Here is a 22,918-nt window from a genome sequence, read left to right as displayed (position 1 = left end):
ACAAGATGGAAGTCTGCTAGCTGCTCAGAGAGGACCTTTGAGTAGTTTGGAAGTGAAGCTGTGTCTGCAGGGAAGGTCTGGAGGACTTCTTACTAAAAACGTATGTGCCTTTCTTTTGGTTGTTTTTCTGAAGAAAGACTTTTTCCTAATTTATGCTGGAAACAAAAGTGTAAGTGAAGTGAACTCCTGCGCTGTCTAGAGTGAGGGGACAAGTGAAAAGTGGGGATACTGCTGCAAATAAAAAAGAGGTCTACCTCGATAGACAAAAAGTGATAATTGTAACAAGTGAAATATTTGCGCTGTAAAGTGTTATACAAATTAATGTGTGTGTGCATATAACCACATACATATACAAGTACAAAAAATGGGTGGGGAAAGTCCAAAAAAGGGGGAGTGACACTAATATACCAGTAAACAATATTGTTGAATAGTCATTAATCGAGGGCACAGTGCTGAAGAGGTCCAGGTACAACAAAATCCAACCATGTAGGGGTGCAGTTCATCAATACTTTATCCAATCAATAACGTTGTGAAGTGAAAAATGTTGAAAAACACAACAATAAAAATAAAATATAAAAATAGAAATAAAAATAAATATAAAAATAAAAATAAAAATAGGAATAAGGGTCAAAGTATTTCAGAAGAAGGAGGCCTTGTATCCAAAAAGGGTGAAAGATAGAGAGTGAGCCGTAACCAAGATCTCATATATGCACCTCTAGTGATCCCAGCAGCTCACCTCTAATCTGGCAAGCTGGATTAAATCAGCCTGATCCTGATGGGTGTGGTCCGTTGTTGAATATCACATACGGGTCTCCATAAAGTGTATTACATGAAAAAGTAAAAGGAGTAGAAACCAAATGGTGTGATAACGTCACAGAGAGGGATAGCAATGTCTTCTGATTTAAACCAGTGGAGATGCACTCACATGTGGGTGAAAAAACTGGGGCTCTTATCCACGAACGCCGAGCTCGTCAGTCCCTCCTTCCTCTCCCTTACTGATTCTCCAGGGTTAGGAGTCCCGTGTCCCCAATGGTTCACGAGTCGGCTCTTGTTATGTATGAGGATCTCGGTGGTGTATGTGGGGTAAGAGAGAAGGACAAGCCTGATCGTGTGATATCATCAACAATAAACCAAAAACCCCCCAGGAATGCCCAGGTAGTAATGCACTCACATGAACAATATAACATAAAAGACCTTCCTCCACGAGTGCGGACTCGCAATAAATCTGTGCCTCCAACACTTCCCCTCTATCTGTGGCTCAGTCCGGACACTCAGATGTGGCAGTCATACATGGGGGGAAGTGGAATAAACAACCACAGCGTAGCCCAGTCAGACGTGAAAAGTTTATTTTAAAAGCACTTAGAAACTCACATTTAAAATCGAAATTGCTGCATCAATCCGACGAGTGGCGAACTCGTATATCCAGTGGTCAGATGCTGGAGTGTGTCAAGCCCTCCAATCCCGACGCGTATCGTCAACATGTGACTTCATCAGGGGATACAAGCAGGACTTTTGTTGTGACGTTTTGGATGCTGAAGAAAAGCTTTATTTTGTTTTGTCTAGTCACCAATAAAGACCCTTTGCTTTACTGACATGGTTTTACGCACTTGTCTCGCGGAGCTTAAAGACCCCCAAAGTTTACAATTGGTGTCGAATGCGGGCAAAGTGCACCTATGGCATGTCTTGGGTGAAGCCAGCCCAGACATTACAAACAGCACGCAACGACATGGAAGAGGTCATTAGAGCTTTGGCACAAGCCACCGTGACCCAGCAGCAAGCCACCGTGACCCAGCAGCAAGCCACCGTGGCCCAGCAGCAAGCGTCAGCAGACGCCAACCGTCGCCATGAGGAAGCGATGGCTCAGCAGCAGGAAAACACACGGCTGCTAGCCGCCCAGTTTACAGCCCAGCAGGAGTCCACGCAAGCGCAGGTGGCTGCCTTGCAGGAGGCAGTACAGCGGCTGTCTCAGGGACAAGAGCAATCGGCCGTTGCCGTTAGCAACCCAGTGTCTGTTAGAGCCAGCCATTTCTTGCAGAAACTAACACCCATCGATGACGTGGAAGCCTTTCTTACCACCTTTGAAAGGATAGCAGAGAGAGAAGCGTGGCCCCGGGACCAATGGGCCGGCATTATATCGCCTTTTCTCACTGGTGACCCGCAAAAGGCCTATTTTGACCTCCCAGCTGAGCACATCAAAGACTATGAACGTCTAAAAGCTGAAATCCTGGCCCGCCTGGGAGTGACCACAGCTGTCCGGGTTCAGAGGGTGCATCGCTGGCGGTACAAATCGGACCAACCACCCAGGTCCCAGATGCATGAACTAATCCAGTTAGTCAAAAAATGGCTGCAGCCAGAAAAATTGTCAGGCCCACAAATGGTGGAACGAGTGGTGATGGACTGGTACCTACGGTCCCTGCCAGATGACCTACAGCGCTGGGTAAGCCACGGAAACCCTACCAATGCTGACCAGCTGATCGAGCTGGTTGAACGGTATACCGTGGTGGAGGACCTGCTTGGGCCTGCCAAGCGTCGAGAACCCACGCCAAGGACACCCAGACCAGCCACCAACCTGAGGAGAGAAGCCTTGCCAGATGTTGGCGTCCGCAGGTTTACACCATCTGCCCTAGAACCACGGAGGTCGGTTCCTGTACCAAAGATGGGAGACATACAATGTTGGCGATGTCGGTCCTGGGGGCATACCTGGGCACAATGCCCACTGCAGGAGGAGCCTATGGAGTGCGGAACCGGTCGGAGAAGCTCCTTCTATGTGCGAAGTGTGTGTACCACTCATCTTGACCTGGCTGCAGGACGGTTTGAGTGTGAAGTGTGGGTGAACCACCTTCCTGCCAGGGCCCTACTGGACTCCGGTAGCATGGTAACATTAGTACATGCCAGGGTACTTGGGAGGCTTAGACCAGTGACTAAAACTCTTCGGGTGGTATGCATTCATGGGGATACCAAGGAGTACCCCTTGGTTCTGGTGACTGTCTCTTATGGCCATGCCTCAGTTACACAGGAGGTCGGGGTGGTAAACAGTTTAATTCATGACATCATAGTGGGGCGGGACTGTCCACTATTTCTGGAACTATGGAACGAGGTGCAAATGGCACCACCAGGGGAACTGGGGGCACTGGGCCTGGAAGGGACAGGGTCCGAGGGGTCCGGAGCTGAAACACACCCCTCTGATATAGAAATACCTACCATTGATAATAAAGTCGCAGGGAATGCTAATGTGGAGGATAATGCCCCTGACCCAGGTCTTAAACCCGGGTTGATCTCTGAGGGGGGGAGGTCTTCCCATTACAAGTTATGCTGGGGGAGGATGATGAGGAGCTCTCCCCGGTTGAGGAGGATGAAGGGGAAACATCCTCAAGGCCAGTACATCCAGATCTAGATGTGTCCAGGGGTGCATTTGGTACCGCCCAATTACGGGACCCTGCCTTGGTCAATGCTCGAGAGCAGGTTTCTGTTAGTGATGGGGTCCCACAAATGCCAGACGCAGACCAGAGGTTCCCTCACTTTGCGTTGAAGGGGGACTTACTGTATCGAGTGGCTGAGAGCCGAGGGGAAACTATAGAGCAGTTGCTGGTTCCCCAACTGTATAGGCGGATGCTCCTCGATCTAGCCCACAACGATGCACTAGGAGGGACACCTGGGGGCGGAGAAAACAGAGGCCAGGATAACGACCGGTTTTACTGGCCAGGGTTGAAGGCCGAGGTTAAAAGATACTGTGCATCTTGTCCCATTTGCCAGTTAACCGCCCCAGTGCCACACTATAGAAACCCTCTGGTGCCCTTGCCGATTATCGAAGTCCCGTTTGAACGGATCGCTATGGATCTGGTGGGACCCCTGGTAAAGTCGGCACGGGGCCACCAATACTTACTGGTCATCCTAGATTACGCAACTAGGTATCCAGAAGCTGTCCCTTTGAGGAAAGCCTCCTCTAAGGCCATCGCCAGGGAGTTGTTTCAAATGTTCTCACAAACTGGGTTCCCCAAAGAGATCCTGACAGACCAGGGTACCCCTTTTATGTCAAAGGTAATGGCGGAATTGTGCAAATTGTTTCAAATTAAGCAGTTGCGGACGTCTGTCAACCACCCACAGACCGATGGCCTAGTCGAAAGATTCAATAAAACCCTAAAATCCATGTTGAAAAGAGTAGTCCAGAAAGATGGGAAGGATTGGGATATGTTACTCCCTGCCCTGTTATTTGCTATCCGGGAGGTCCCGCAAGCATCCACAGGTTTTTCGCCATTTGAGTTAGTGTATGGTCGAAGGCCCCGGGGGTTACTCGACCTGGTAAAAGAAACGTGGGAAAGTGAATCCTCACCACACAAAACGGTGGTAGAGCATATCTCTCAAATGCGAGAGAGGGTGGCTAAGGTGATGCCACTGGTGAAGGAGCACATACAGAAGGCCCAGGATGCCCAAAGGAGAGTATATAACAGGTCGGCTAAAATTAGACAGTTCCAAGTAGGAGACCGGGTGGCTGTTCTAATACCCACGGTAGAGAGCAAATTCTTGGCCAAATGGCAGGGCCAATTTGAGGTAGTAGAGAAAGTCGGTGAGGTAGATTACAAGGTACACCAGCCGGGGAAAAGAAAACCCTACCAGATCTACCACATCAATTTGTTGAAACCCTGGAGAGACAGAGAACAAGTGTCCGCGGTAGTAGGGGTACAGTCAGGGGACCATGCAGGGATCGACTTGGTGCAGGTTGCTGCTACCCTGACTAGACCTCAAACCCAGCAAACAAAAGAGTTTCTACAAAAAAATAGAGATATGTTTTCAGAGTTGCCCGGTCGCACCAACGTCATCGAGCATGACATTGTGACCGAGCCCAATGTAAAAGTCAGGTTAAAGCCTTACCGTATCCCAGAAGCTCATAGGGTGGCAGTGTCCGAAGAGGTTAAAAGAATGTTCGAGCTTGGAGTCATTGAAGAGTCGCAGAGCGAATGGTCAAGTCCAATTGTGTTGGTACCCAAGCCCAACGGCACCCTCCGCTTCTGCAACGACTTCAGAAAGCTTAATGAAGTCTCCAAATTCGACGCATATCCCATGCCACGAGTAGATGAGCTAATTGAAAGGTTGGGGCCTGCCAGGTACATTACCACGCTAGACCTCACAAAAGGGTACTGGCAGATTCCCCTGACTAAGGAAGCCAGGGAGAAGACAGCCTTCTCTACCCCAGAAGGCCACTTCCAATATAAGAGGATGCCATTTGGTCTACACTCAGCCCCGGCCACGTTCCAAATGGCCATGGAAAAAACTCTGCGTCCACACCAACGGTACGCTTCTGTCTACCTAGATGACATAGTCATCTTCAGCACTGATTGGGAGTCCCACCTTCCCCGGGTTCAGGCAGTCGTAGACTCCTTAAGAAGAGCAGGGTTCACCATCAACCCCGAGAAGTGTGCCATTGGGATGGAGGAAGTAAAATACCTAGGGTATATTGTGGGTAGAGGGCTGGTGAAGCCCCAAATGAGTAAGGTGGAGGCCATACAGGACTGGCCCCGTCCCCTAACCAAGAAGCAGGTCAGAGCGTTTTTGGGCATAGTTGGCTATTATAGGAGGTTTGTCCCCAACTTTGCCACTGTTGCTGCACCACTGACCGACCTGACCAGAGGCAGAAAGTCAGTGATGATTAAGTGGAACGCCGAGGCCGAGACGGCTTTTCAAAAGCTTAAGACAGCTTTGTGCCAAGATCCGGTGCTTGTAGCTCCAGATTTTACAAAAGATTTTGTAGTACAGACAGATGCTTCAAGCGAAGGGTTGGGAGCGGTCCTGTCTCAGGAAATCAATGGGGAGGAGCACCCTGTGGTCTTTCTTAGTAGGAAGCTGACGGCAGCTGAAAGAAACTATGCGGTGGTGGAGCGGGAGTGTCTGGCCATCAAGTGGGCTCTAGACTCCCTACGATATTTCCTCCTGGGCAGAAAGTTCCGCTTGGTGTCAGACCATGCTCCGCTTACCTGGATGAGACAGAATAAACACACCAATGCTAGGGTAACAAGGTGGTTTCTTTCTCTCCAGGAGTTCAATTTCATGGTAGAGCACAGACCCGGGAGACAGCATCAGAATGCCGATGCCCTCTCCCGAGTCCATTGTATGGTGTCTACTGTTGCCTCCAACACCTCCGCGTTGAGGCAGAGGGGGGGATATGTACAGGACACCGGGGGTGGGTCCTGGACGGGTGCTATATGGCACCACTGTTTGGACTATGGTCCATTTAAATAGAGGTAGAAGGTTTAGGGGGTCACCCAAAAGTGGGTGAAAAGTTCCAGGCAGGCACTAATTCAGAGAGGACTGGCTCGCAGTCTTCTCTATCTTAATAAAGTAGTTTGGGGCCTGGAATTTTGGAGGCTCCAAAGTGTTATTTGGGTGGGATGGAGCCTCCACTCCTAAACCCTGGAAGCCAGCGCACAAGGGGTTAAAATCTCACAGACAACCACCCATTAAAGCAGGAAGTGATGCTGGAGGGAGTGAGTGAGTTGGGAGAGTGCACCTGTGAGGACAAGATGGAAGTCTGCTAGCTGCTCAGAGAGGACCTTTGAGTAGTTTGGAAGTGAAGCTGTGTCTGCAGGGAAGGTCTGGAGGACTTCTTACTAAAAACGTATGTGCCTTTCTTTTGGTTGTTTTTCTGAAGAAAGACTTTTTCCTAATTTATGCTGGAAACAAGCAGGACTTTTGTTGTGACGTTTTGGATGCTGAAGAAAAGCTTTATTTTGTTTTGTTTGGTCACCAATAAAGACCCTTTGCTTTACTGACACGGTTTTACGCACTTGTCTCGCGGAGCTTAAAGACCCCCAAAGTTTACAAATGACTCGGTAGGGAAGTGGTTAAAATCCATACCGGCATTTCTTTTTCTTTTAGCTGTCAGTGGAGAAGCCCGCTGACAGCTGATGAATCATGCATTGTTAAGGACGCAGCAACCCAAACTGTTCACCCAACACTAGTAATAACAGGTAACTGAAACTTTGTGATTGTTATGTGGCATAATAGGTTAAGCCAACATCTGAATTGATTTTAACCTCCAATTAACTGGAGTAAATTTACTACGGAAAAATGTTTCACTGCCATTGAAACCCGTGTTCATTTAGAAAATGCAATCATAATCAGAGAAATTTGAAATAAACACCATTAAACATGATTGGATGATTAATATGAATACAGCATAAGTAAGTTAAATAAAATAAAAAATTAACCCAATTGTTCTTTGAAAAATGGCAATATTGCTAGTGGTGCACATTCTTTTCCATCAAAGCCTTTTTTAACATTCATTTTTTTTCAATACTCTACATATATTTCTTGCCAATGATAGGCAGCTGAAGTAAATAATGGATGGCTGATTTAGTGAACAACTATCTTACATAAGGACACTTATCTATACTATGATACAGCATGTTTCTCATTTATTATTAATAACAGACTAAACCAAATATTTGTACCAAATCTATTTTATTTTTGTGTTTAAGAAAGTAAAAAAAAAAAGCAATTAAATTCTAAAACTGTTATAACATGTGGCAAGTTTTGCTTGTAAAGATTTTCATCCAGTGTATATGAAGCAGAGAGACTATTTAAGCTGCAGGTCACAATGTTTTTACCATTTATTTAGACTAATTCTATCTATCGCTAACCTTACCCCAGGGTTAACTAGGATTCTCTGAACTTCAAAGGAAAAGAAACAAGAATAAGATTGCCCCAGACCACATCACCGGAGAGATGCAGCCTTTCTTCTTGGGGAAATGACCTTACAGGACAATGCTTTTAAAGGGAATGTTTTTACTAACTGTGTGCTGGGTGCATTTTCCATACCAGTGCTTTTATTTCATGTACTGTGTATAATGCCATTTAAATGCTGGAATGCCCCAGTGGTTACTTGTATGTGTCCATTCATTCAAATAACAATTCAGTAGGCATGAAATTGTAATCTGCAGGGAGAATGAGGAATACCAGTTATTTTGATCTTGAGAGTAATTACAATTAAAAGTATTATTATTCACAATGAAACAAAAGTGATTTGCAACACAGTTATTTTTATAAATATACCCTTGAAATGTTCACCCAGGCCATGGGTATATAAAAGATTGTATTCTTGCAAAGAGTAGCATTTATACTGTACATCTATGTAAACATATAGGGACAGTAAGGCTATGTTCACACTGATGCAAATTCAAAAATCGCGCAATTTTACAGCGATTTTGCAGAGATTCGCGGTCACGATTTCAGGGAGTTCCAGTCTATAGAGCTGAATTCGCATCACACACGGATCAAACTCGCACAGAACCCTTTTTTTCCTGCAGCTTAGATTCGCACCGCACTGATCTGAACAGCACTAATGGAAAACAATGTTATTTTAATGACTTGCGAATTTGAGCGATCGCAGCGGCTCAAATTCGCAAAAGCATTTGCAGAAGTGCGAACCCAGCCTTTAAGGATTTGCACAGACTTAAACCCAGGCAATTTCATATCCTTCTGCACTAATCTTTTTTCTGAAGTATATACGGTATTTCTTAACTGCTTAAGGACCGCCTCCTGCACATTTACTTAGGCAGAATGGCACGGCTGGGCACATGCACATACAGGTACGTCCTATGCTAGTGCCCAGCCGTGACCGGGACCCGCGGACCCGATCGCCGCTGGAGTCCCGCGATTGGTCCCCAGAGCTGAAGAACGGGGAGAGCTGTGTGTAAACACAGCTTCCCCGTTCTTCACTGTGGCGCCGTCATCGATCGTGTGATCCCTTTTATAGGGATACACAATCGATGACGTCACACCTACAGCCACACCCCCCTACAGTTATAAACACATATTAGGTCATACATAACCCCTTCAGCGCCCCCTTGTGGGTAACTCCCAAACTGCAATTGTCATTTTCACAATAAACAATGCATTTTAAATGCATTTTTTGCTGTGAAAATGACAATGGTCCCAAAAATGTGTCAAAATTGTCCGAAGTGTCCGCCATAATGTCGCAGTCACGAAAAAAATTGCTGATAGCCACCATTAGTAGTAAAAAAAAAATGCAATAAAACTATCCCCTATTTTGTAAACGCTATACATTTTTCGCAAACCAGGTAGAAGAATACGTATCGGCCTAAACTGCTCTATTTTTGTTTATAGCGCAAAAATAAAAACCGCAGAGGTGATCAAATACCACCAAAAGAAAGCTCTATTTGTGGGAAAAAAAAGGACGCCAATTTTGTTTGGGAGCCACGTAGCACGACAGCGCAATTGTCTGTTAAAGCGACGCAGTGCCGAATCGCAAAACCTGGCCGGGTCCTTTAGCTGCCTAAAGGTCCGGGTCTTAAGTGGTTAAATTATGCACTTTTTCACTACTTTGTTTACCAAGATTGCTTGCTGTTATTGCAGTACAAACAAATTATTCTGTTCAATGTCATAATGCTCCATACTTCATAAAATATATCAGCAAATCTCAAACTTATGTTGGCGTTGCAAGTAAGCTCCAGGGACATTGTTACATATCTTTTGGTCATGCCCATTAATTACACTTTTTTGGAAGGAAGTGGGGAACTGGATTAAACCATTGACATCAGTTGATCTAGGCTCTGACCCTTTGGGATATCTCCTGCATTTAAATGCAATACCACTTCATAAATATAAAACCTCTTTGGCATCCTACATGCTGAACACTGACCAGACATGCATTCCAAACCTATGGAGGTCAACAACCATACCATCTCTGAAACATTGGTTTTCTAGAATAGATGACATTAGGATAATGGAAAACATGACAGCCTTATTTTATGGTAGGGAGGAGAAATGTATGGAAACCTGGCAGCCATGGACGACCTTTTCTTGTACACCTCCCTCAATATGATTGTTTTTTTGCTTAGCCTTCAATAGTTTTCAGTGTGGTAGGGCTGGGTTGGGAGGGGCGCCCCCAAGGGGAGGGGGGTGATTGTGTAAGATAGGTGTTTTTTTTGTTTTTTTTTCCTCTCTCTCGTGACCCAGAGGGGATGGGGCTGGCAGAGAGTTTTTCTTTTGTTTCTGTTTTTTGTTTTAATCAAGAGATGGGAAGGTAAAATTAAGGAAAAATTCAGGCAGATATAGGAAGGGTAGGTACCGTAGGTTAATAATAATGGTAATATGCTTAACTAGGCACATTTTTAATTTATTTTGTTATTTAGGTTTATATTTTCAAGCCTATGAAGTGATATTGTGATACGCTGTAGGTTTTAATTGTTAAATGTATCTATTTTATATTTATTTTTTCTCTTCTAGGTTTTTTTTTTTTTACTGTAACATAGGTTTATTCCCTCTCTTGATATTGATGTTATTGTTTTTATATTGTTTCCATGTTTTGTTATAACTGAAAAAATCTTTGAATAAAGAATTATATTATTACGATAATGCTCCATTATGGCACATACAGTACAAAACTATTGTTAACGTCAATCTGAAGATTATCAGGCTTAGGAAACATTTATAAAGTATTTAAAAGCAGCAAAGAAGCTTTCATGAAGTCCCCTTAGTACTGCTAGATTCCAGTCTAGGAGTTTTCAGAAGCCAGTTAGTATGTAGTATTATGGCGACTACAGAAATTTGTTATGCAGAAGCTCACTGAGGTACTGCTGAAAGTTGTACAATGCCTACTTTATCTATCTATCTATCTATCTATCTATCTATCTATCTATCTATCTATCTATCTATCTATCTATCTATCTATCTATCTATCTATCTATCTATCTGTAGCACTACCCCCCCCAGAGCTGCTGGTTATATTTTGGGTGGCACGTTACCTCTATATTCTCGCTGTCCAGGGTGAAAGGAGAGTCCGAAGAATTTTAATGTCCACACACAATGCACCTCTTTTCTCTTTGGGTTTATTTGGGAGAACTTTAGTAGAAAAGAAGGATGAGGGGTGAAAGGGTAGGTAGGTTCAGTTGCACAGTCACAAGTAAGGAAACACTCCTGTTTCCAGCAAACAGTTCTCGTCGCCACTCTAGCCAGAGTGGGTATTGCTCACCCGAATAGGTCCCTCTCACTGGCCTAGCAGCTGGGAATGGCGCACAAAATAAAGTACAGTCTCTGCCACAGACCTTCCTTTCTTGATGAGACACTTTGTTTCGGAATCCTCTGCCACAGGATTCAGCACCCGGATCTCTTTAGCTTTGCTTCACTAGAACTTTTAGATCCGACAGGCGACACTGTCAGGCCTCTCGGTGTACGGTGCATCCTTAGATGAATATTCCAGGCCTTCTCTCAAGGTACCAGCCTCTTGCATGGTCCTTACCAGGGTAGGTCCTCCCCTGGTTTTCTTCATCAAGCCTTCTCCCACAGGACGGACAGCACAGGATCACCTCTGCAGTACAGGCCCCAGCCAGACAACTGGGCCCAGAAAACGAAGAGGTGGCCCCGGAGCAAGGATTCACAACATGCACCCCTGGCCAGGTGGGCCAAGAGACGCGAACGGACCCTGCACCAATGGTGTCTGTCCCTTAAGTACCCCTCCCCAGCATGCACAGTGGGGCAACCACTCCTACTGATTCGCTGCCGAGGGGGACACTCAATGTGCCACCTGGCTGCTGCCACCCTTGGTCTGGGGTGGTAACAACACCCCCAGGCAATCAATGGTGGATACTCCTAGCACAGCCATGGCTAGAACAGAGGCTAAATTGCCCTTAATCATTCTGGTCTGAGCCAAATAACAGCTCAGACCCCCATTAAATTTAAAGCAGTGCCTGTTCATCAGGAGCAGGGTGCTACATACTCCCCCACTACAAAAAGACACTGTCCCTAGTGTCGGAACCAATAGCACTCAAGCCTGAGCGCCAGCACCTGAACCTTTAACTGATGGGAAGGGAAGAAAATAAATAGGAACACAGTATACATTGTCATGATGTAACAAATCACAAATTTACATTACCATCCCTGTTCTATCCATCTAACCCGCCCACTCTCCGGCAGTCTTGATAAAAGATCAGCTTACCTAAAAGAAAAAAAAACAGAAATCCGCACAATAATTCTAGTTCTAATATTATAAACAGTCAAGGCAGAGCAAAGCTGCACCTCCGTGAAGGTGGAACTTTCCTTCTTCCTTCTAAAAGAGCACAGTAACTAAGCTTTAAGAGTCTTTCCCTAGTCTTATTGACCACTGCTACCTGGTGGCAGAAATCACAGTTCACAATTTGCACAAATCCTTGGCAAAACAAGTTTTGATCTCGGAGTCCTCAGAGGCCCTGGTCCTAACTAACTAGTTCCTCCCCTCCCGAGTTCAAGTATCACAGCAACTGAAGAAATAAAGCTCCTTCATGGAACTTTTTTGAAGAAAAAAAACTCTCCAACACAGGTCCTGCCGGTCTTTCACAAGTAGAACCGGAGATCCGACAGGGTCAGGGATTTTCCATGCTTGTCAAGGGTGGTGATAAAGTACACTTTGTCATCCTTGCCAGACCTTTGGATGACCACCCGATCTGAGTAAATGTGCCTACCATAGCTCCAATGCAGCCGACATCCCTGGAAGCGGTGAGCCATTATACAGGAATAGTCCAAGTTCCCGGAACGGTTTAGGCACATTCAAATAGTCCCATATGGCTTCCTCATACCACTTCTCTCGATTGGCTTCAATCTCTTCCATAGTCGCCTTTGACACATAAGGAAACTCCAGGCCATAGTCAATAGCTATCCTTTTCATTAATACCCTTTGCAAGCGGGCGAGTCTGGGTAGTGAAGGGGTTAACTTTTTAAAAGAGGCGTAATAGATGGAAGTACATCTTGTTTACCAGAAACAGTTCCTGCATCAATGACAATCTCTTAACACCCGGGGTTTCCGCCCGAGGCGTTGTCTCCCCAGAGTCCATAACTGAACACTTCTCTGAACTAGGAGTGGAGGCAGGTCTTCATTTTTTGTTCCACGTTAGCTCTGGGAACTCTGGTTCAAACCAGTGATCATCACCTGCATCTGACAAAGAGTCCAGATCAGAGTCCCCATACTCTTCTGCAGGTAAATAGGTGCACACAGATTTTGTCAGTTTATCCCCAGCCTGCTTACCAGTTCCTGACGTGGACTTCACAAGGGCAACATCTTTCTCGGAGTCCGGTCCCGGTAGTCGCTGGGGTTGGCCTCAATCGCGGCCGTGGGAAGCCTTTACCTATCCCCCTTCTTCTCGGTGGGTGCAGCAGGAAAAACTGCTGTGCAAACATTTTCAGGAACAACATCTGCTGGTGGCTCCGGAACACTTGCAATAGTGACATTTCTGTTGAGGTCACTCACCGTAGCAGGCAAGACAGGTGTAGGTCTGGACGTAGGCCAGGAAGCAACTTCTTCCAGAGTAACGGCGCATGTGATCCAATCCACTCGATAGGCGAGGGGCGATCTGGTGGGTTGATCCACTCTGAATAAGTACTCCCGACATTGGAAGCATCGGCCATAAGGTCGGAACTGGACTGCCAATCCCTTGCATCTCGGGCACAACATACCAAGCGCCTCCACATTTCCGCTGGTATACAGAAAAAAACGCCCATGCGGTTTCATCTGAATGCCCATGTCTGTCAGCAAGGCTCTTGGCGATACGGAGCTCTCACTCGACGTCCATTGACGAAAAGCTGAAGGCGGAGTTACGTACACGCATGCTATGTCATTTCTGGGTTGTAAGGAGATCGGGTGGAACGCAGCTTGGGACGCACGCTGCTTATCCCAGCCTCCGACACGCCCATTCAACCAAGGGTTTTTTAGTGAATGTATTAGGGATATTATCAGCTGTTTACAGTTTGATGCTGGAATACCTCCTTTTTTTTAATTACTGTTTTTAAGAGCCGCCGTAACTTAAATATTCTGATTTAAGTTACACTGCCGCAAAATTTCTACCTAAGTGCCCGATCCACAAAGCACTTACCTAGAAATTTTCGGTTGTGTAACTTAAATTCGTCCGGCGCAAGGCGTTCCTATTTTCATGGGGCGAGTCCCATTTAAATTAGGCGCGCTCCCGCGCAGGACGTACTGCGCATGCTCACAACGTCATTTTCCCGACGTGCATAGCGCGGTTTTACGTTACGCCGAGTTTTGTGAATCGCGCCGGGTAAAAAAAGTTGCGTCGGGAAAAAAAAAATAACAGCGTCACGGGTAAGAAGGGTCTACTTTTACAAGGTGTAAACAGTTTACACTTTGTAAAAGCAGCCCTAATTTTACACATGCAACTTAATACTTACGGAGAAAAAACGAAGCGTAAAAGCATTGTGGATCTCCGTAAGTGCTAATTTGCATACCCAAATCGGCATTTCGACTCGAAATGCCCCCAGCGGCGGATGTGGTACTGCATCCTAAGATCCGGCAGTGTAAGTCCCTTACACATGTCGGATCTTCTGCCTATCTTTTGGAAACTGATTCTGTGGATCAGTTCCAAAGATAGAAACAGGGATACGACGGCGTATCCCTTTTGAGGATCTGGCCCCTTGTCTCTTCCTATGAGGATTCATTGCTGAGAAACTGTTACCATAATACCAGCCTCGCTCAGGACTTGGGAACGCAGAATATTATCTAGCGGGAAGGTCGGAGGTGAGCTGATGGTAGAAGCTTCAGGACTCCATCAGTTTCAGACACTACACGCCATTTACTCCTGTAGGGGTGTTGACATCTGTTGAGTGGGGAGCCAGGCGGGGGAGCACACAAGTCACTTGATTACCTGATTCTACTACACCAAGTCACTTTTGGAGTTTTTAACGGAGAATAAGCTTGTCATGAGGATTTTTTTTAATCAACTAATTTAGCATTTTTGGGGTTTTCTCTGTTGTTATATAATAACTTTGCTGGACAGTACTTTATACAATATTTGTATATACTATTATTGGACTATTCACACATAACTATATTTTTCTTATGTGCATTCTTTCCCTTTTTATTTTTTTTTCTGTGGTAAACTGCCCGGTCAATTGCTTATTGTAATCAACTTTTTTGGCTTCTGGTCATTGCATATATAGGCTTCACTGCACAGATTATTTATCCACAGCTTTATGGTATATTACTTACTATTCACATATTGCTCTTAGAAGTTTTATATTGGAAGATCCCCTCAGGGACGGGTTTTATAAGTTACAAGTATTTCTGTCACATTAGTGGGTCTCGTCCACTGTCAGGTACCCCAGGCAGCGCCAACACCCCACCTGTGCTTTTCATATCTTCCACACATACCCTTTAATCTGTCTATCTAAAACCACATACAATACTTTCCTCTTTTGACCTCTACAGAAGAGGTCCCAAAACATTTCTCAGAAGCCTGCCTGTCCCCCGTTCCTCTCGCAACTACTATGGTCATCCACTTGCTCTATTCTATGCTCCCTCACTCAAGTTTAAATCATTCCCTCTCTACTGTCACCTTACCCTTTCCTCCCTCCCCACTAAATTATAAACTGGTCAACCCCATACTTTAAAAGCACTCACTGTACCCCATCAGCCTGAACAACTCCTTACTCCCATTTACCTCCAAACTTCTAGAATGTTTAGTCTACAACCATCTGAGCTCCTAGCTCACTGATAACAATCTTATTAACCCCTTACCATCTGCATATTTTCTCTATAGGCTTCCTTCTACCTTTGTATGAGCATGATGCTTCATCTACAGCCTTCCATCAGAAGGCATCACAAGCCTTCAGACTGGTGCCGCCTCTTGCTGGCATCTTTTCCTCTTCATAGTCTCTTCCCACCAAAACAAGCCAAATTGTAGTGCCCCCAGCAGTCAATAAGCAGGTTTCAGTGCTTCCATTTCATGGCCAGAAGAACTTTGGAAAGGGAACCACATAAATACTATACAATTGTGTTGTTGGGAGCCCCATTACAGTAGTTGCAGGCTGGGTTCATGATGATGCATGCCACCTATTAGGCCCCAAGGCAACAGGGTCTTCTCGAAATATGATCCGGACAGCACAATGGACTTCCAAGTGAAATTCTGTACAGGAAAGTGCATCAGGAGAAATCTGTATCTAGCACAGCTAGAGAACTGACCATGATGTGCTCTCATGCCTAGTGTACTCAGTTTCTCATAGGAAAGCAGACGGACTTACAGGAACACCAGGAACTGCAAACAAAGGAAACAATACAAAGAGAACAGGATATTTTTTCATACAAGTATAACAGCGCACACATATCAGGAATATGACATATTGGGTTTACATATACTTTAATTTGTTTCTTCTGTTCTAAACAAATTAAAGATTAGGGATGAGCTTTATGTTTGAGTTGAACATGAGTTTGACTCAAACATTGGATATTCGCCTGTTCGCCGAACAGCGAACAATTTGGTGTGATCGCGGCAAATTTGAAAAGCCGTGGAACACTCTTTAAAAGTCTATGGGAGAAATAAAAAGTGCAAATTTTTAAGGTTAATATGCAAGTTATTGTCATTAAAAGTGTTTGGGAAACTGGGTCCAATAAAACCTTCTATAATAATTCACAAGGTCGGAGCGCCCTCCCTTTCTTTTCTCTTTTTTTCTTAGTTCTATGAACGCCCATGGTTCAGAGGAGGGCTGCAAGACTTGAGACTTTGTCCTAGGATTGGACTACATTACCCTATAGCAAAAACACCAGAGCACAGGAGATTTTAGTATTGTTTCTTGTATCTGTATTGCCGATAATTCATTTTAGCCACAAGTAGTTTTAAATTACTTTTTTTCCTTTAGAAATGTCATTTTGTGCAGGGACTTTTCTAAGCACGGGAAACATGCGCTACTTCACAGGCATACTATAGACACCCCCCCCCAGGTATGAAATTTAAAGTAAAATTTAACTTTTATTGTTTCACTTTAAGCATTATTAAAATCACTGCTCCCAAAAAAAAACAGTTTTTAAAACTTTTTTTGCATTGACCCAGGTCCCCAAACACTTTTTATGACAATAACTTGCATATTAGCCTTTAAAATTAGCACTTTTGATTTTTCATCTTCGTGTCCCATAGACTTTAACGGTTTTCACGTGTTCAAAATTTTTTTTTGCCTGTTCGCATGTTCTGCTGTGAACCGAACCGGGTGGGGGGGTGTTTGGCTCATCCCTATTGAAGATAAAACATGGCTGAATGCTTTTAAACTCCCACTTTGTATACTACTGTACTTTGCAGTAGTTCAGGCAGTTGCTGTTATCACTTTGTATATGTGACTTTTTCTTAAACTAGCCCATATGATGTAATTTATTTTTTAGTCAAAGATGGGCATACAAAATGTATTTTGTTTATGGGTATGTAAGAATGAATAAAAGTACCAGCAGCCTTGTAATACAATATCTGTCAGGGAGTCCAACAGTGATATCTCGTAGCTGAAGTTTCCAGCGCCACAATTGAATGTCATTCATATTGCCGTACCACAGACAGACCGATTCTTGTGTCTGTGTTATCTGTAATGAAAAAAAAAGTATCTTGCCACTGGCCCGAGGGCTGCATTTAGACATCAAGCTGACCTAGGCATTCTCCTACATTCTATTTAGTAAAAAGAAAAGCTAATAAAGCTTGCCATACACTGTTAGATTTTTTTGTTCAGACTATGGGCTAATGGAAAATAAATCTTACACATTCCCTTATGTAATGAATGAAATTTGCATAATGTATGTCCAATTTAAGTGTTCTTCTGGAGATAGTATGGAGACAACTGCTTTATATGGGAAGATACTTTTTAACAATACAGACCAACAAACCAGAAAAGGAAGAGAGATGATGACCTATTTATTTCTGAAATATAGAGAGCCTTCTGACTCCTCATAGCATCCTCTTTTGTTCCTAGAGTTATTTTTAAAGGAGATGGCCAAAGCTTTTTTTAGTTCTGCACTCCGGTCACCCATTTTTCCCATGTGGTCGGGTTCCGCCGAGTCACTCGGAGCCTGAGCCAGCCACTCCCTCCCCCTCCACAACCCAGAGCTCCAGTGAGCGCTGGGGGGCGGGCTGAGCAGAGAGCCAGTGTCTGATTGTCTACAGCTATCTGCAGGCTATGGACCGAGAGGTGAGCAATCAGTGGTGTTTGATCACCCAGTTCTCGGTCTTAGAGGTGGCAGGGGACACCTGCAGCTGGGATCATTGCTGCAGCCATCTAGTAGGTAAGTATGATTGTTTATTTTATTCTATTTCCATACTCCTCTTTTAAAGTTTTAAGAAGAGGAAAACAAATGTTTCATTATTTACAATGTTGACACTTGGTGTTGTCCTCTATACCCTGTTGCTCTATGTACTGGCCCACGAGTGCCATTGTAGCAATGGTAACTAGAAAATAGACATTTGCAAATACTAAAAATGAAAATGTTAGAATTTACCATTAATAGGTGTATATAATCTGCGAGGAACCCTGGGTTTTATACATGTTATTGATCCATCTGTTTCTTATCAAACTGTGATCTGTCCATTAGGCAATTTATTTCATTCTTGTTCTTGAATGACAACATAACGCTGTGACAAAACATGACCCACAAATTGATGTTCTGTTTTTTTGCACATTGACATTTGCGTACATTTCCAACGCTATGATTATCGCCACTTAAAAGCCAAAGTATCAGTTTAATACTCCTGCAAAACATTTAATAAGTGTATTGCAATTATTTGTCACCCCAGGATATAAAGAAACCCCATGATCATAGGAAATTAACTGATCAGATTTTTTTCCAGCAATTAGCATGTTATCAGTCAAGCTGAAACATACAATGAGGTACAAAGCCAAGCAGGAGAGGGAATAACAAGATGACTTCATTAGAAGCGTTAACAGCCACTAGTGAATTGAATGGTGTATCCGTTTTCATATGCCCCAATGGCCAATCCATTCATTTTTCCAATTATTTGCTAATGCATCCACCATACAGGCTGGAGACAGCTGAGTACTTAATTTCTGTGAGATGAAGGGTTTGTGTCAGGAGAAATACTCTGCAATAAAATAGAAAGGATGTCATTTGACTACATTTTCTTGTTTACAAAAACAATCAACATCAATATAATTTTTAAGATTGGAATAATATCACGGGATAGAATTTCCAAAAAGGAGTGTCCACGTGATATTACAGTCTTCACAATGCAATAAAGGTTTATTGTTAATTAAGGCTGAACTCCAGGCAGATAAAAAAACACCAGTTCATGTAATTGTATGTGTGTTCAAATATTTCAAACAAAAAAAACAGCTGTACTGTTAATATTATTGACCTTAAAATAAGCCCTTTACACCATGGGTGCAGGCTGCTTGGTAAAATACATACCTTCCTTCCACACTCTAGTAACCTTCACTGCAGAGCCATGTCCAATGCTGCATTAAAAATATCTCCACCAGGTCCTCATTCCAATGCCCCGTACACACGTGCAGGATTTCCAACGGGAAATGTTCCTGTCGAAAATCCTGAGGGGAAAGCCGAGAATCTGCTCGGTCAGTCTTTCCCCCCTACACACAAGAGGTTTTCCCGACAGGAAAACTGCGATGGAGCTTTGGCCGGGAATCTCGGCCGTGTGTATGCTCCATCGCAGTTTTTCCCAGAGGAAAACTGCCAAAAACCGCCGGGCAAAAGTCTGCAGTTTTTCCAGGCAGGAAAAAGAGACCTGGTTCTCTTTTTTTGTCCATCGGTTTTTGGCCAGTTTTCCCGTTGGAAAAACTGCGAGGAGCATACACACGGCCGGGATTCCCGGCCAAAAGCTCTCCTCGCAGTTTTCCCTATGGGAAAACCAGCCGTGTGTACGAGGCTTTATGTACATGCACCAAGGTGTAATTCATTCCCATGAATTAACATACTCGTCATGGTGCCTTCAGCTGTCAAGTGGAGCATGGCTGAACCATAGGGATGAATAGGGAAGCAGCATGCATGTACAGTTAGGCTGGATTCACATCTTTGCAGCTGTGTTTGATGCATTTTTCAGGCACGTTTTGCAGTTCGTTTTGTGTTTTTAACCTCCCGTTTTTTATTTGTTTTTGCATGCAGTTTTCATTTTGCGTCTTATATATTTTTTTCTTTTTAAACACACTGTAAACACACTGTATATAGCTGGTTGCTAAGGAGGGGGCCAGGAAGCTGGCCCCAGTGTCCTTAACTACCGATGAGTCATCAGCGGTCAGCAGGGTTTCCCCCTGGCCAATAAAAATGGCCAATTTAAAAACAAAATGGCCTGGGGTCCCCCCCCAAAATCAATACCAGACCCTTAGCCCAGCATGCAGTCTGGCAGGTCAGCAAAGGGAGGAGATGAGTGAGTGCCCCCCCTCTTGAACCATACCAGGTCGCATTCCCTCTCTGCCCCCTGCCCCAAAGCTTCTTGTCCTGATGTTGATGGGGACAAGGGCTTCTTCCCAACAACTCTGAACTGTGGTTGTCTGGGTCTGCTGGCGGGGGGTTATTGGAATCTGGAAGTCCCCTTTAACAAGGGGCCCCCAGATCTTGCCACCCCCCCATGTGAATCGGTGTCGGGTAAAAAAAACAATAGACAGTTTTTGACAAATCCTTTATTAAAAAAGAAGCCCCAAGCTGTTTTCTCCCCGTGCTGTCTTCTCCCCAAGCTGTTTTCTCCCCGAGGTGTCTTCTCCTTGTGCTGTCTTCTCCCTGAGCTGTCTTCTTCCTCGCCGCTGGTTACCCACTAAAAACAAAAAAAGGACACTCTTCTTTTAACGCTGTGTTTCTCTGTTGTGTTATTGCCCGCTGACTGGCATAAATTATATAACCATGGGGTGTGGCCATCCGATGACATCACCCGCAGACATGTGACGTCACAAGGGGCGGGCTCTCCCACACCACGCCAGACAGCGGGTGACAACACAATAGAGAAACACAGCCTTTGAAGAAGTGCAGCCTTTTTTGTTTTTAGCGGGTAACTGGCGGCTTCTTTTTTAAGAAAGGACATGTCAAAAACCGACTCTTGTTTTTTTTATATTTCACTGCTTTTTGGGATGAATGGGTAGGGATACGATGTACCCGATACCCATTCACATGGGGGGGTGGGATCTGGGAACACCTTGATAAAGGGGGCTTCCAGATTCCGATAAGCCTCCTGCCCGCAGACCCTGACAACCTCAGCCCAGGGTTGTCAGGCAGAGCCCCCCCCCAAAGCACCCATACCTCCATGTTGATGGCATGTGGCCTGGTATGGTTCAGGAGGAGGGGTGCTCACTCGTCCCCTCCCTTTCCTGACCTGCCGGACTACATCCTCGTATAAGGGTCTAGTATGGATTTTGGGACCCCACACCATTTAAAAAAAAATATTTTGTGTATAGGGTCCCCTCCGAATCCATACTAGACCTGAAGGGCCTGATATGGACATGGGGGGACTCCATGGCGTTTTTTAGTGATTTTTTTTTGCCAGCATTTTTTTTACATACAGCTATCAGTGGGGAACCCCGCTGACAGCAAATGACTCATCGGTTGTTAAGGATGTGGCGGCTGGCTCCCCGGCCACCTCCTTAGCAACCAGCTATATACATATGCATATATAAAAAAACACATCAACAATTGCATCACAAGCACATAACTTGCATTTCTGGTGTAATTTCATTGAAGTCTATTACACACAAAACACAGAAATAAGTCCCTAACCCTTTCCAAAAACGCACCAACCACAAAACTCATAGATATGAACATGCACCATAGGAAACCATGTTAACTGACTGTATTACATTTCTGAAAATTGCAAAAACGTACTAAAAAATTCATACATGTCAACTTAGGGAAAAATGTGGACCCAGAGTGATGTTTTTGTTGCAAAAATTCTTCTGGGGTGGGCAGGACTGCAGAATGAAGATTGCTGGTATGATGAGAAAGGTAGCTATTTTTTTCAGGCAGGTTGCACTTGGTTGGCGGAGTTGCACTTGGTTGAGGGGTTAAAGCAGACAGTCCTATTAAAGACTGAGGGTCACTTACCACGTGATCAGCTGTCAGCCAATGGCAGCTGATCACGTGATGTAAACAGAAGATCGTAATCCTTTTTTTTCTCCTCATGCTAACAGCATGAGGAGAAAAAAAGTCAATCACCGGCTTCTGTGTAAGGGACATCGGCCCTGAAGAGGAAGAGGCACAGCCACGTCATCTGTGCTCACCAGTGCCGTCTGCTAGTGCCATCTGCCAGTGTCCACAGTGCATATCAGTGCCATCAATCTGTGCCCACCAGTGTATATCAGTGCCACCTATCAATGCCCATGAGTGCCACCTATTAATGCCCACGAGTGGTGCCAATCAATGCCTCATCAGTGCCTACCAGTGCCGCCTATCACTGCCCATCAGTGCCGCCTTATCAGTGATCATCAATGCAGCCTTATCAGCGTACATCAATGAAGGAGAAAAATTACCTGTTTGCAAAATGTTATAACAAAATATAAAACTGTTTTGTAATTTTTTTTTTCCAAATTGTTGGTATTTTTAAATTTTTTTAAACAAAAACTAAAAAACCCAGAGGTGATCAAATACCACCAAATGAAAGCTCTATTTGTGGGGGAAAAAAATATTAAAAATTTGTTTGGGTACAGTGTTGTTTGAATGCGCAATTGTCATTCAAATAGTGACAGTGCTGAAAGCTGAAAATTAGTCTGGGCAGGAGGGGAGTTTAAGTGCCCAGTAAGCAAGTGGTTAATTATATTAAGTCTTTGGGTACATTTGTCCTTGTGTTGTATTTTCACTGTAGTTTGTCCTTTGATCGTATTTTTAAAAGCACCTGTGTTGACAAGAATCATGCCGACAAAAGAGAGCAGGATGGCAAGGAGTTGAGCTCATTAGTGTGGAGCTTGTCTTTTGCTGTCCAGTCACAGGTTGTATTACCCAACTATAATAGAGGAACGGTAGGTCTGCAGGCTAATCCAGGCTGGCTGTATACATTTCAGAAACAGCAGACAATAAGACAAATTCTTTCAAAGGTAAAACTGCTCTCAGATCTATTTATTTGCTTGCCTGGACTTGGATAGTGAGTGATGTAATGCAAAACATTCCAAAATGCCCAATGACCCAGTTACAGTAATTTCAATGCAGTTTCTTTCCTTTTTA

General features: G+C 44.4%; 1 protein-coding gene across 1 annotated transcript in view; it reads right to left on the bottom strand.

Annotated features, from left to right (window-relative positions):
- Nucleotides 1-12,655, bottom strand: part of LOC120935656 (extracellular calcium-sensing receptor-like) — a 58,195-nt gene extending 45,540 nt beyond the window's left edge. Inside the window, exon 1 of the mRNA XM_040347711.1 lies at nucleotides 12,453-12,655. Coding sequence (XP_040203645.1) covers nucleotides 12,453-12,655 — 203 coding nt within the window. The remainder of the gene's footprint in view (nucleotides 1-12,452) is intronic.
- Nucleotides 12,656-22,918: the final 10,263 nt, after the last annotated feature.

This window comes from Rana temporaria, chromosome 4 (genome assembly GCF_905171775.1).
Source record: "Rana temporaria chromosome 4, aRanTem1.1, whole genome shotgun sequence".
NCBI lineage: Eukaryota > Metazoa > Chordata > Amphibia > Anura > Ranidae > Rana > Rana temporaria.
The sequence above is the reverse complement of the archived record's forward strand: the minus strand, read 5'-3'. Positions and strand labels throughout refer to the sequence as shown.